The sequence below is a fragment of the Acanthisitta chloris genome, unplaced genomic scaffold (assembly GCF_000695815.1).
Source record: "Acanthisitta chloris isolate BGI_N310 unplaced genomic scaffold, ASM69581v1 scaffold3643, whole genome shotgun sequence".
NCBI lineage: Eukaryota > Metazoa > Chordata > Aves > Passeriformes > Acanthisittidae > Acanthisitta > Acanthisitta chloris.
Genome location: NW_008664164.1, coordinates 44766 through 57567, shown reverse-complemented (window position 1 = coordinate 57567; position 12802 = coordinate 44766). Strand labels below are relative to the sequence as shown.

General features: G+C 42.5%; 1 protein-coding gene across 1 annotated transcript in view; it reads right to left on the bottom strand.

Annotated features, from left to right (window-relative positions):
- LIMCH1 (LIM and calponin homology domains 1) overlaps positions 1 to 12802 on the bottom strand; it is a 66350-nt gene that overhangs the window by 13528 nt on the left and 40020 nt on the right. The window contains exons 11-14 of the mRNA XM_009071212.1: positions 5211 to 5304; positions 2653 to 2819; positions 1889 to 1994; positions 139 to 210 (exon numbers count right to left, since the gene is read on the bottom strand). Of these exons, the coding sequence (XP_009069460.1) occupies positions 139 to 210; positions 1889 to 1994; positions 2653 to 2819; positions 5211 to 5304 (439 nt within the window). The remainder of the gene's footprint in view (positions 1 to 138; positions 211 to 1888; positions 1995 to 2652; positions 2820 to 5210; positions 5305 to 12802) is intronic.

Here is a 12802-nt window from a genome sequence, read left to right as displayed (position 1 = left end):
CAGGAATAGATAACTTTCTACAAAAGCAAGAGGTAGAACAAGTCCCCGTGATCATCAGCTTTCACCCCAGCCCTGTGTCCAAAGACACCTGGGACTGGAGGCAGCAGAAGGGCTGAAGCTGCTCTTAGCCGCATTTACCTGACTGGGAGAAAAACTGGGAGCGCCGCCAGTAGTTGCGAACCCTAAGTGGAAGCAGCGCCCCGCGGGGCTCTGCAGGCACGGAGACAAAACGAGAAACACGCGGTCAAAGGCGATGGCACACTCTCAGACCCGAGCCACTCTGGCCACAAAAGCCATTTTGACTTTGGTTGCTTTGGCCCATGGCAGCTACTTTACAATGGACCTGAAGTTACACGGACTGTCCGTAGTTAAATGCTACTTTTGCAACACGGCACCTGAATTTGCAGGAGAGCTCTAGCACATGCTACTCAAGGGCAGCCACCCCTTTAAGTCCTTGCATGGTGTTTGCATTCATTCCTACTGCAGACAGAGGTTTTAAAGGATTTTCTGATCCTTTCAGCAGTCTATGCGCTGTGAACACTAGAGAGCAGCCAAGTGTTTCAGCATCACTCAGAAAAGAGGAGAGAGACATACAATCTTCTGTTCTCACCGTCTGTTTGGATAGTACCTTCCCACCTAAAACAAGTGAGAATTCTATTCCTTTTCAGACATTCATAGAGTGGTTTAGGTTGGAATGGACTGTAAAGATTATCTAGTTCCAATTCCTCCTGCTATGGACAGGAACACCTTCAACTAGATCAGGTTGCTCAAAGGCCCATCCAACCTGGCCTTGAACATTTCTGTTCTCACCGTCTGTTTGGATAGTACCTTCCCACCTAAAACAAGTGAGAATTCTATTCCTTTTCAGACATTCATAGAGTGGTTTAGGTTGGAATGGACTGTAAAGATTATCTAGTTCCAATTCCTCCTGCTATGGACAGGAACACCTTCAACTAGATCAGGTTGCTCAAAGGCCCATCCAACCTGGCCTTGAACATTTCCAGGGATGGGGCATCCACAACTTTTCTGGGCACCTGTTCCCATGTCTCAGCACTTGCACAGTAAAGAATTTCTTCCTAATATTTAATCTAAATCTACCCTCTTTCAGTTTAAAGACTTTGCTTCCTATTCTATCACGTGGCCTTGTAAAAAGTCCCTCTCCAGTTTTTCTACAGTGGATCACCTTCAGTAGTTTCAACATTAGGCTCATCAGTGTACTACCTATACATAAACTAACCATCTAGTGAGTTCTCAGGTGGAAGAAAACTTCAGATGATTTTTCTCTTTCTTTCACAATACTGACATAGATGCATCTCTAAAATAAAAAAGTAAAATCAAAAAACTACATGTTATCTATCTCAAGCAAAACTGGCATGAAGGTGAGGAAAAAAGAAAGGTTCTGCTTTGCAAGGACTTGTGTTGGGCAGCAGTCAAATTCAATGATGAGGCCAGATACGTGTACTGTTCATCTGTGAAAAGGAGCTTCACATGAGCAGCTGAGTGCAGAATTTATCTCCAGAAAATTTTATTGGGAGATAAAACCAATTGCTAAGCCATTTTCATCTATGAGCAGAAGTACTAATGAAATATAATACTCATTGACAAGATACAGCTTTTATTGCTGGTATTGCCAGGTAAATGCAAGATAGGGCTCTCCCTGCCCTGTGCCTCTGAGGCACATTTCTGCTGCTGTGTTTAAGGACAATAGTCAAAACAGTCCTTTGCATCACAGAAGCCACACCACCAATATCAGTCAAATGCAACTAGAAAATAAGTATTTTAGCTCCAAAACCCACCAGGTCATTGATTAGGCACTTCTCCATGAACATGACATGCTGAACATATTCAGTTACTGTCTGGCTGAGTTCCCCAAATGCTTTTTGCTCACCTTGTAGACCAGAATTATGCAGAGTAACTTGGCTGGTCTCAGGTATTTTCTTTAGAAATGGCAACACTACACTTCCCTTTTGTTCCAGGGCTTTTGCTTTCATCACCTGTTCAGATATTTGGGAGCAGAAAACAGCATGAAAAACACAACTGTTTCAATCAAAGGTTAACTTAACCTCTTCCTACTTACTTTCTGAATCAACAATGAAGCCTCTGTCTCCAGAATTACAACATGGAGTGGCAGTATTGAAGTCCTGTAAATAACTGGTGGCTGTTTGCTGTTGACATTCACACTGCCCTGCACACCAAAGCTTACCCTAACTCAGGACCAACATCTAATTTACCTGACAGAGCAGTATGGTCATGACCATTTGTTTCCTCTGCCACCACCTGCACTTATTCAGCACTTCAAGAAGACTAAGAGGGTAAGCTCCACTGTCTATACCTTCTGGATAGTCTGCCTTGCCAACAGGCAGTGGGACTGGGATTAAGTTCTTACTTCTGCTCCAGCTAGTCTACAGGTTCAAATGCTACAAGCAGACACTGGAGAGTTCCTCTGGAGGTGGAACTCTGATAACCACAGGCTTTGGCAACAGAAACCATCCTCCAGGATCATTCCCTGGCAGACTCTTTTGAATGAACTCCTGAAGTGACATTATGTAGACAAAAATACCAATTTGCACAATAAATATTTCCATGTGCAATCTTTCTCTTTTTTTGTCGGTGTTTTGTTTTCTACTCACTCTCTTTCTTGCTTGTACATACCTGTAGTGTAGGAGAGAGCTCTGCTTCCTTCTGCTGCTCCATTTCAGCTTTCTTCACATCTTTCTCACTTGAAACAGCTTCCTCCGAAGGGCCAGGACTGGGAAGAAACTCTAATCTCTTCACAACAGGGCTGGCACAAGCTGCAGTTGCCTTGAATTGCTTTTGATCTGAACATAATCCATACACATGAGATAAAATTGCAAGGTTAAGATACTTTTTCAAATAAAATTGTAGGCCTATTTCTTACAATCCAATTTCTTACTGGATATACTGTGAGCCCATTTACTGGATGTTTTGAAAAAATAATATTTTTTCTTCAACACAGGCAAAATGAATCTCTGACTGAAGACAAGACTTTAAGAATGAAATTCACCTGACAAAATGTAGGTGCTTACACTTGACTTGGGCACCATGGGACACCCTTCATGGTCAACAAAGGCAGAGCAGCAGTCCTTGGGAGAGTCACACAAACTATTTCAGACACTCCACTTTGGCTGAGATGTGCTGTATCCTACAACATGCCTACTGAGCCAAGATTTCTGTACTGAAGTCATGTGATGAATCCTGTCCTAAGATGCTACACAGACAAGTAGCTATACCACAGTCAACATGGTCTCACTGTTAGCACTGGAGGGTATTTCAGCTTGCCTGTTTTCACTGAACCACATCAGTCAAGCATCAGACAGCAAACAAACTGTGCTAACAGGTAGTCTTGTACTGGAATAACCTATTTGTCATTCAAATTCTTAAAAAAAACCCTACAAGTTGATGTTTGGTTTATGGCAGAAGAGACTAGGAGCACACAGGTCTACAGCTGAGGACTGTGACAGCTGAACTGCAATCAGATGATACCACCATTGGAAGCAGAGCAGTTGCCAGCATCCTAGGCACTGCATAAGCACCCAGACATCTCTCTGACCTAAAGCAGAATCTCAGCTTCAGATTTTGCCCCCTCTTCAACAACAGCACCAGTAGCAGCTTCTGAATGTACCTCTTTGACTGGCTAGGAGAGCAAGCTGAGAGAGAGATGCACCCTAAGGCTCCACTAAGAACCTGCACACAAGCAGAGACAAGAGCTGCTCCTGCTGCAGGCAGATGCACCCTGCTTTGGAGTAGTCCCCACACCATTAGTGGCATTGGAAGAATCTGGCTTGTACTGAGCAGCAGAGAATATTGCTTACTCTGCAAGAAGTTCATACACTTTGGACCACATCTATCCCACAAAAGCAGGCATAATGAAAACCCCATGTTCCTTTACCATTTCAATTTCTGAAATGCTAATCTCAGTTCTCCTTGTCAGCCAGATTTAATGTTTGCTGCCAGTACTTAATGTTTAGCATTTCTCACAGCTGTAGAGCTGGAGACGAGGTGGCTTTGTGATTTGTAGGCAACTAACACCAGCTCATCACTGTTGACGCTTGAGAGGAGAATTAGGTTGGCTCATCACACGATTGCAGCTTCTACATTACCTGCCAGGTGTCATTCAGGATTGTTAACCTTTGGCATCTAGGATCCAAAGTAATTAAGCCAGTTAATGAGCCCTTGCTAACAGCCCATGTGCTTCAGAGTCTTGCAGCACATCAAGAAAAGGCTGGATATGCTTCTAATCTTTGGGGAATGGTACCTCATTGATGTTCAAGGGCAAAGCTCAATTGTTTAAGTCCCATTTATCCCCAACAAATAGGAGCATTATGCTTATATGCCAGTTAAAGCCAGAGATCTCATTTAAATACCTACTTCATGTAGTACTTTTTACTTACCCATACCAACCTGAACTTTGATCAATCCATTTTAAAAAAAAAAAGAGTAACAAAAAAAGACCATGAAGTTAGTATGATAGCAGGCAGCTGATTAAGTGCCTACTCAAAGATAATGTTTCAGAAACGCTCTTTCGAGGAAAACAGCTTAAAATTCTACCAGCAAATTCCTTTCCCCAGATTAGGAATCATGCACAAAGGCTTTAAAACAGAAAATTAGGAGGCTGCACAATACTGTCCATTTAAAGCCCCTACGAGGACTGAAGTGCCCCTTCTTATTCTCTTTCCCCATTTCTTGATGCCTTGGGGGGAAAAAAGGTGTTAAACAGAAGCTATTACTGACTGATAGCTTCTGCCTCTGTTGCTTTCTGGTTACAGCTGTTTCACTGGCTTTTCACTTGCACAAACAGCGAAGTGGACAACTCACACCTTGAGAAATGCAGAGTCAGGTGTGTCACTGCAGCCACAGAATGACAGAACAGCACAGGCTGGAAGGAATCTCAGCAGACCACCTAGTCCCACCCTTCATGGGAGCCTAGAGGAGATTGTCTAGCACCCTGTGCAGCTGCACCTGTAAAACCTCCTGCCACGGGAACTCTACCGTGTCCCTTGGGAGGCTGCTGCAGTGAATGACTTTTCTGACTGCAAACAATTTTATTTTATGTTGCGATATTTGCCGTCTCCAGCATTTTCTAATAAGCCCTGTTGGTGCTGCTGCAGATGCTCTTATTAGACTCCCTCGCTCCTGGCCCCACTGGTGGGAAAAGGTGAGGGCAGGGGTGAGGAGAGCAGCACACCCACCTGGGGATGGGCACGTTGGGCAGGCAGGTGCTGCACTGCTGGGGCTGGGCTCAGTCTGCAAGTTGGGAGCTCCATCCACTTCCACCAGGGAGGCCTGCAGAGAGGAACACAGCACAGAGTGAGCACAGTGGAAATAAAAGCATGTGCTAATTCCTCAAGGCAGTGCTTACTGCTCCTTTGTAGTGTGTTCGAACTAGATCGGTTTGGAGCTCAGCAGGGCACTGGGAAGTACATTTCAGAGCAGTATGTGCCACTTGGGTATTGAATCTCTGGGCTTTAATCTCCTTTTCAAACAGCTCATCAGCAGCCATTAATGTGGTTGGTTTGGAATAGCTCCTACAAGCTTTTAAAATTGTAGGATATCTTGGATTGTGTTAGCTGGAGATAAGCATACATTTCACCCCTAGTTTCCCCCTCCAGAATAACACAAAAACGTATGCATTAGTGAATACACAGTCATACTGGGGCTTGAAAAGTGGCAAAGTAATTAAATACTTCCTTTATTTCACGGTTGTCTAAACAATCTGTTATCTGAAGGGAAAAGCCAGAGTTGGCATTAAAGGTAATGAAATATTTGAAACACTATTAAGAGAAGACTGAAAAAAATATGGTGAGACCATATTGAGCCAATAATCCAAATGCCTTTGAAAAGCAAGCTTCCTGACCCAGGACAGGGCTGCTGCAGGGTTAAAACCACACTGTCAAAACAAGGGCAACACTTCAGCTGATCTATTCAGCAGCTTCCACCACACATCCGCTTTCCCAGCAGGCAAATCAAGAAAAATCTGCAGCAAACTCATCAGCCACTGCACAGAGCTCCTAACACATGAAAAATCTAGAAAATGGCACAGTCAACAGAGGAAAATAAAAAAGAAGACTACTTTTAGAAATAAAAAGCAGCGTATTTCAGAAGTAGTCTATGGTAGACTCATCTCATTAACAGCTGCAATGGATAAAATGTGATGAAATTTTCTCTTTTCTGCATGGAGCCTGTTTCCCATACCTGCAGACTCACGTGAGCCTGTGGCCCCTCTCCTCTGAACATGCCCTATGAAAAGCAGACTTGGGCTCTACAGCTCAGTCACTGGGGACACTGCTGGCAGTGCCAACAGGATGCCAACACCTGTGGACACACCACGAAGCTCCAGAGAACTTTGCTGTTGGCAGAGCTTGTGAATCCCTGCCTCTGCTCCTCTCTGGAGGGAGGCATGCTCCAAAGAGGGGCAGGGAACATGTCTGGGAAGACACCCTGCAAGGAAAAGGTGCAGACTTGGTGTGGGGCTGTGGCCAGGGCCAGCAAGCCAGGCAAGCCCAGCAGGCAGCCAGCACTGCTGGGAACCACAGGAGGAGCCTGTAGCTGCCAAGGGCTGTGCTGCCACCTCTCAGCAGGACAGGCACCAGATCTGTCATGAGTCTCTAGAAGCAGCAGTGTGACTCTTACAGTGCTTGCTAGGGCTGGCTGCCTGCCATCCTTCCCACTGTCTGGTGTGTTCCAATGCACCCTCACCTCTGCCCCAGGCAAGACACAGAGACACATCCCTCACCTGTCTGAAAGCAGTTCTCAAACTGGATGAGTCAGAGAGAGAAATACACTCTCCAGAAAGGCAGCATGAGAAGTCTGAGGACCTCCACTCCACTATGTACACCTCTGATTGTGTCTATACCAAGAGCAAACAAGGCACAGACCTCTTCCTTCATGAGTCACAGTCTCCAAGGAGGGATGGTCACTGGAGATGAGACACAGGCTAAAACACAGGCCACAGAGAAATGCTTCAAATACAGCACATCCAGTGCCTCAGAGCTGTGCCTCTTGCCAAAGCTGCACTTTTCTCTCATGTAACTCACCTCTCTCCCCCCAGCCCATCTCGACACCAGCACGTGTTTCATATTGAGAGCTTTCACACTAAAAGCCCAGTGGAACACTACTGCAACTAAACCATTTCTCCTTTAGCTCTGGCTCCTGACACAACAGCAGCCAAGGGAGAAGCTCTTAGAAATCCTTCCCAACCTTGCTCAATGCAGAAATAAGTATTTCTTTTCTGCATGAGACAGCTGGACCAGTGTAGCAGAGTGGCCAGATAGGTCATGCCATCTCTGTCCTCAGAGATTTTTCAAGACTCACCTTATCAAGCCCTTAGCAACCTGTTCCAATCTCATGCCTGATCCTGCTTTGAGCAGTAGATTAAGCTACAGATCTACAGCCTGATTTATTCTGTCACTCTACAACTTACAAACCTCTATTAAACCTAAACAAATGGTTATTATTGAGAACTCAGGGTTTGTCCTAAACAAGGTAGATTTTATCTGGAAAAGCACCAGGCTCCAAATCATAAGCCCTTTCAAAGAAATTGTTGCAAATTTCATTTATTATTTTGCTATCACTTTTGGCAAAACAATGAAATTCACACTCCACTCTCAAAATGCAACGGTCCAAAGTGAAAAATTTAAATAAATAAAGAAATTAATCTCTAATTTCAACCTCAGAGGCTTTAAAGCTATAAACTATAATATCCTAGAGCCAATACAAAAGGTGTTAAACAGTGTTTTACACATCCAGGAAAGTCAAATGTTGATGGCAGCTGAGCTGGGGAAAGAGCACAGCCACACTGGCCTCTCAGAGGGTTTAAATGCACACACATGATGCACTTTTATCACCTTTTGGGTCTAGACTTACCTCAGGAACCTAAACAGTACTGTCATGCAGCTATCCTGCACAAGTGCAATAATTAAATCTACCCATAACTTATATCCATTCAGAAACGTCATGTATAGATATGTTGTATAGATATGTTATTTATAGAAAAAAGAACTACTACTTGCTGCAGGAAAATTGTATCTTCCAATAGCATGCTGCAAAAGTTCTGCTCCTGCTCACGAGACTTGACTCTCCCTCCCCTCTCTGCCGAGCAATTAAATGCTAGTGACATACAGCTAAAAATATAAAACTGATTAGTAAGTAAATTATATAAAAATTAAGTCAGCTTCACTAGGGAACTCTCTCATTTCCACTAAATCTCATTCTATTTATAATATCAAGTTAATGTAATGTTATCTAGTATTTTATCCACAGGTATATGATACACTTCAGAGAATTCTTGTGCTGGTAAGAGTCCATAAAATACCTTTTCTACTACAGACCATCACTGTTAACATTTCATAGACATTTTGTAATCAAATGATGATGTTATTACTGAACAGGAAAAAAGGCATACAAACATTTCATTGTACCTAAGAGGCTCATATTTTGCCACAGACACTGAAAGAATGAATAACCTGGTGAGTGATGTTTCTGAGACATTTCAGAGGAGCTCTCATGTGTTGGGATGAAGCTCACTTAGAAGCCTTAGCCCATGATGGAAAGTTAAGTAATGTGACTGCAGTTGTAGTAGCAGTGGGTTCTGCTAAACAAGGTATCCATTTAACAAAGACAAGCACAGCTGCACATACAGTGTTACCAAACACCTATTAGGCATGAAAATACATTAGTCCAGTTCATGACAGACAGGATTTTTATCATATAAACTAGGATATCAATTGGAGTATTTCTTTAATTAAGAAGCCAGAAATATTCATGTCGCTTACTGCTGTGGCAGAACCAAACACCCTTATAAAACCCCAAAAATACAATAACCAGGAACACCTAACTCAGAGAGTATCATGACTTCTACAAGAACACAAACTCCAAAGGAAATTACAGGAGAACTTTATTAACCCTTATTGCAAATTAGATTGAAACATAGCTCGGTTAACACTGCTTGAACACAAAAATCACGTGAAAAATTGTTACTGCATTTTCTACGAAAACACGACAAAACAAGTTGTCTGGAATCAGTGAGAATGTAGAGATATCAGGAAGATTCAGGTTAAAACACGACAAAACAAGTTGTCTGGAACCAGTGAGAATGCAGAGATATCAGGAAGATTCAGGTCAGAACTACAGTTCAAATTGTGTAAAATCATTCAGGAATTATATTGGTTGTGGTATCAATAGCCAACATACAGAAATTGCCTGATGCATCTTTCAAACTTCTGTGACTTGAATTCTACATCTATCATTGACTTTGAAATTTTCCCATGATAATTTCCTCATCAAAACTAGTGTTTTCTGTTGTTGTGAGTGGTAATGGTGGCAGCATCTAGGGCTGCCACAGCTAAGTTTCTTGCAAGCTATGCCACTATCGTTCTCCAGCCGTAACACTGCTCTGACATGTTAAACCATCTGCCAGTTATACAATGCTATACTCAGGCCAGCTACTCTAACCAAAGATCAGGGTAATCACTAACTGATAGAGAAGCCCTGAAAATGCTGCAAGAAGTAGTGTGAAGTATTCCTGATAGTTATTTGAGTTACTACTCATTTGGGATGCAAACTAAGCTCCTGTCACCCACAGATACTGAAAAATGCATGGCTGTCTGCAGGACAGGAGACAGGCATGTTATATTCATCACCAAACACTCAGCACAGTTCCCTTCTAGCTGCTTTGAAGCTTTGCTGCTCTCACTTCTCATCCTAAACCTTTTTCCCTGCAGGTAGTCCAGCCCTCCACACACCTCCTCATGTGTGGTTCAAGGCAAAGCTGTCAATCTGGAATAGACATACTTACTCTGTGAGTGTTTCTGGTAATGAACCAAAGAACAAAGGCTCATGTTACTGGATATGTACCAACCAGGATTTCAGTCCTGCTCTCCTGTAGCTTGGCCAACAATCCTCAACCACAAGAAAGCTTATACTTTAATCTCAGTTCAATCAGTGGATTTTTGAAGATGAAGGAGAGTGTAACTTGGATATAGAAAACAAGTTTATTTTGTCCCAAGCATGCAGCGAGTAGAAATGGACAAGTTTAAGCTAGCTAGAGAAAAATTAAAAGAAAGCTTTCTCTCCCCACCATCACCACCTCACCCTGATCCTTTTAATGTTGCTGCCTATATTTATTTATCAGAGTAAAGTTATAATTAGAGCTATAACAGGCCAATAATTTCTAAATGCTCATACAAACACTGGTTAAAATAAAGTGATATTACATACTGACAAATTAATCCCCTACACCAAAATCTGCACATTGTTTTAAAACAAAAACATTTACTTTGTCAATTTCTGATTCAAAGAGCTAGAGGATACAACCTCTCAGCATTTGTAATGTGCATCACTGTTCTGTATAATGGAAAGAAAACACAACTTAAATGTCTGACAGGTAGGGCCAGGATGAGGAGATGATTCTCATGTTATTGCTGGCACTGTCACTGACTGATCAGTCAGCCTTTGGGCCTTTGCCCCAATTTTTCCAACTGTATAAAGAGAAATGTGCTTTACCTACCACTTCTCTTAGCAACATACTGCTCCACAAACACCAGTAGGCTATTTTCATCCTGTTTGTAGGCCAAGTTTATCCTTCCTAGCCTTGAATCATAGGCAAAATTTCATAAGCTACTTTAAGTAAACAGAAGTCTCTTGTAAAATCCCCTACATATTACCTATACTCTACCTGATACTCTTACCTATAGGCTATGGATATAAGTACAGTTTCTTCATAATATATTTCTTTACCATCCTTCCCACCTCCTGCAGTTTTTTGCATTTTATTTCATAATAGATTTAGACAGGAGTTACATATGTTTCCCAGTCAGTCTCCTATTGTCAAACACTATTGAATTCGATATAGGTGAGGTTCTTCTCTTGTCAAAAACCAGCACTGAGGTCTCACCCATAGGAAACAATCCCTGCACTTCCCTAGCTACCCAAAAGCTTCAATAATATCAGTTTTAAGTGGTGCATCTTAACTAAACTGTTTTCCAAACTTCAGGCCAAAAGAGCTGTTGAAGTACAGTTCCACAGAATCTTCCCTTATTGTAGACAATGCCTGAGGGCAGCCAGACAGATTTAAACTAGGACTACAGAGCTTCAAAGGGAAGCCTGCCAGGCAGAGAGAGACAGGACTAGTTCATTTGACAAATGAACTGAAACAGCAAGGGAGCAGCCCTAAGAGGGATGGAGGAGGAGGAAGGGGCATGCAACAAACAGGAAGATAATCAGAAGGGGAGGACAGAAGGGACAAAGGTAAGGTATATCTGAAAAGGAATATATATTTCACAAAAGAGACTTGGGGCAGAAAATGAATGAATAAAATATAAACCCAAACCAAATCTCCAAGCAAGCAGAGGGAAAAAAACCAAACCCCTCAAACAGCATCTCTTAACAGAGGTACTAGTGCCTGTGAATCTTATTCAAAGCCTGGGAAGGACATAGCTAACAAGAACTATATCAATAAAGTATACAAATAAATGCAGTGAAAGCAAGTTTAGGAAAGGCCTTGAAAACAGCTTAATTTGTAGAAGTTTTTTCTCAAGGCAAAAGAACTTGAGTAATTTCTTCCATTCCAGACAGATCTGCTTCATCTCAGCGGCTCCTCTGCGTTCAGTGCATTCCACTTGTTTCCCATAGCAGATCTCCCTCAAAGCAATCTGCTCTCTTTGCTCTGTCCTTGACATGCTTGACACACATACATTTGCTTGAATCTAAACTGCCAGGAGTAATTTTAATGACTGGCACTACCCAGACACATTATTGATGAAATCATGAATCTAGTGATATTAAAATCTGTAGTTAAAGCAGAGAAACTCTGTCAATAGCACCATTTGGGTACACACTCATTCTCTCTTGAAGGCTTCACCATTAAGTGCACACAAACCTACAAACCAGGAGCTATTCTGCAAATGTCGAGTCACAAGTAATCTAAGGTGTCAAACTCTTCTGCCCCCTTTGCCAATATCACACAAGGGCTAAGAACTGGAAGCAGAAACCAGACAGAAAAACCTGTGTTCAGTTGGCCATATAATCCTCAAAGTTGTGGAAGGGGAAGGATGCCAGGATACCAAACAGATACAAGCACACTGAAGACCTAACAGTGGCTCCTGTTGCTGAATTTCCTCCTAACTCTCTCTAGGTATACCAGTTTGGAAATCCCAAAAACAGGAGACAGTAGCACTTCCACTTGGCTACTTTTCTCATTGCCTTTTAGCATCTCACCTACAGCAAGCTGAGGTTCTTCTCTACCCTCCAAACATTCCCATTACCTGCTCTTCCCTATCAGATGCAATGCTTGCCTGGCTTTTCCCTCACACACAAAGCTCTGCCTTCCCTGCAAATCACTCACTTTTAACAGGATCAAGTCTGTGCTCACAGCACACCCATGTTTGCTGCAGGTTTGGCTGTTCATAGCTACAGACTGGCATTAAGCAGAGGAGTAGGACAAAAGCCCTTTCTCATGAATGAACAATCATTCCCCAGGACAGATCCCTGTCTGCTCCCTGTTATCCATCTGGCCAAGGCTTGGGTGAAATCTGAGATGAAAGAAAAAAAAATTATCATACTCCAACTCTCACCACATCTCCAATTCTCTTTGTTGTTACACAGAAAAAATGGTGAGAAATCCCTCTCCTGTCATTTGTCTGCAACCCACATCTCCAATTCTCTTTGTTGTTACGCAGAAAAAATGGTGAGAAACCCCTCTCCTGTCATTTGTTTGCAATCCTTTTACATGCTTTATTTGCAACCCTGTCCTTATTTCTGTTTTGTTTTTACTATCTACTTTTAT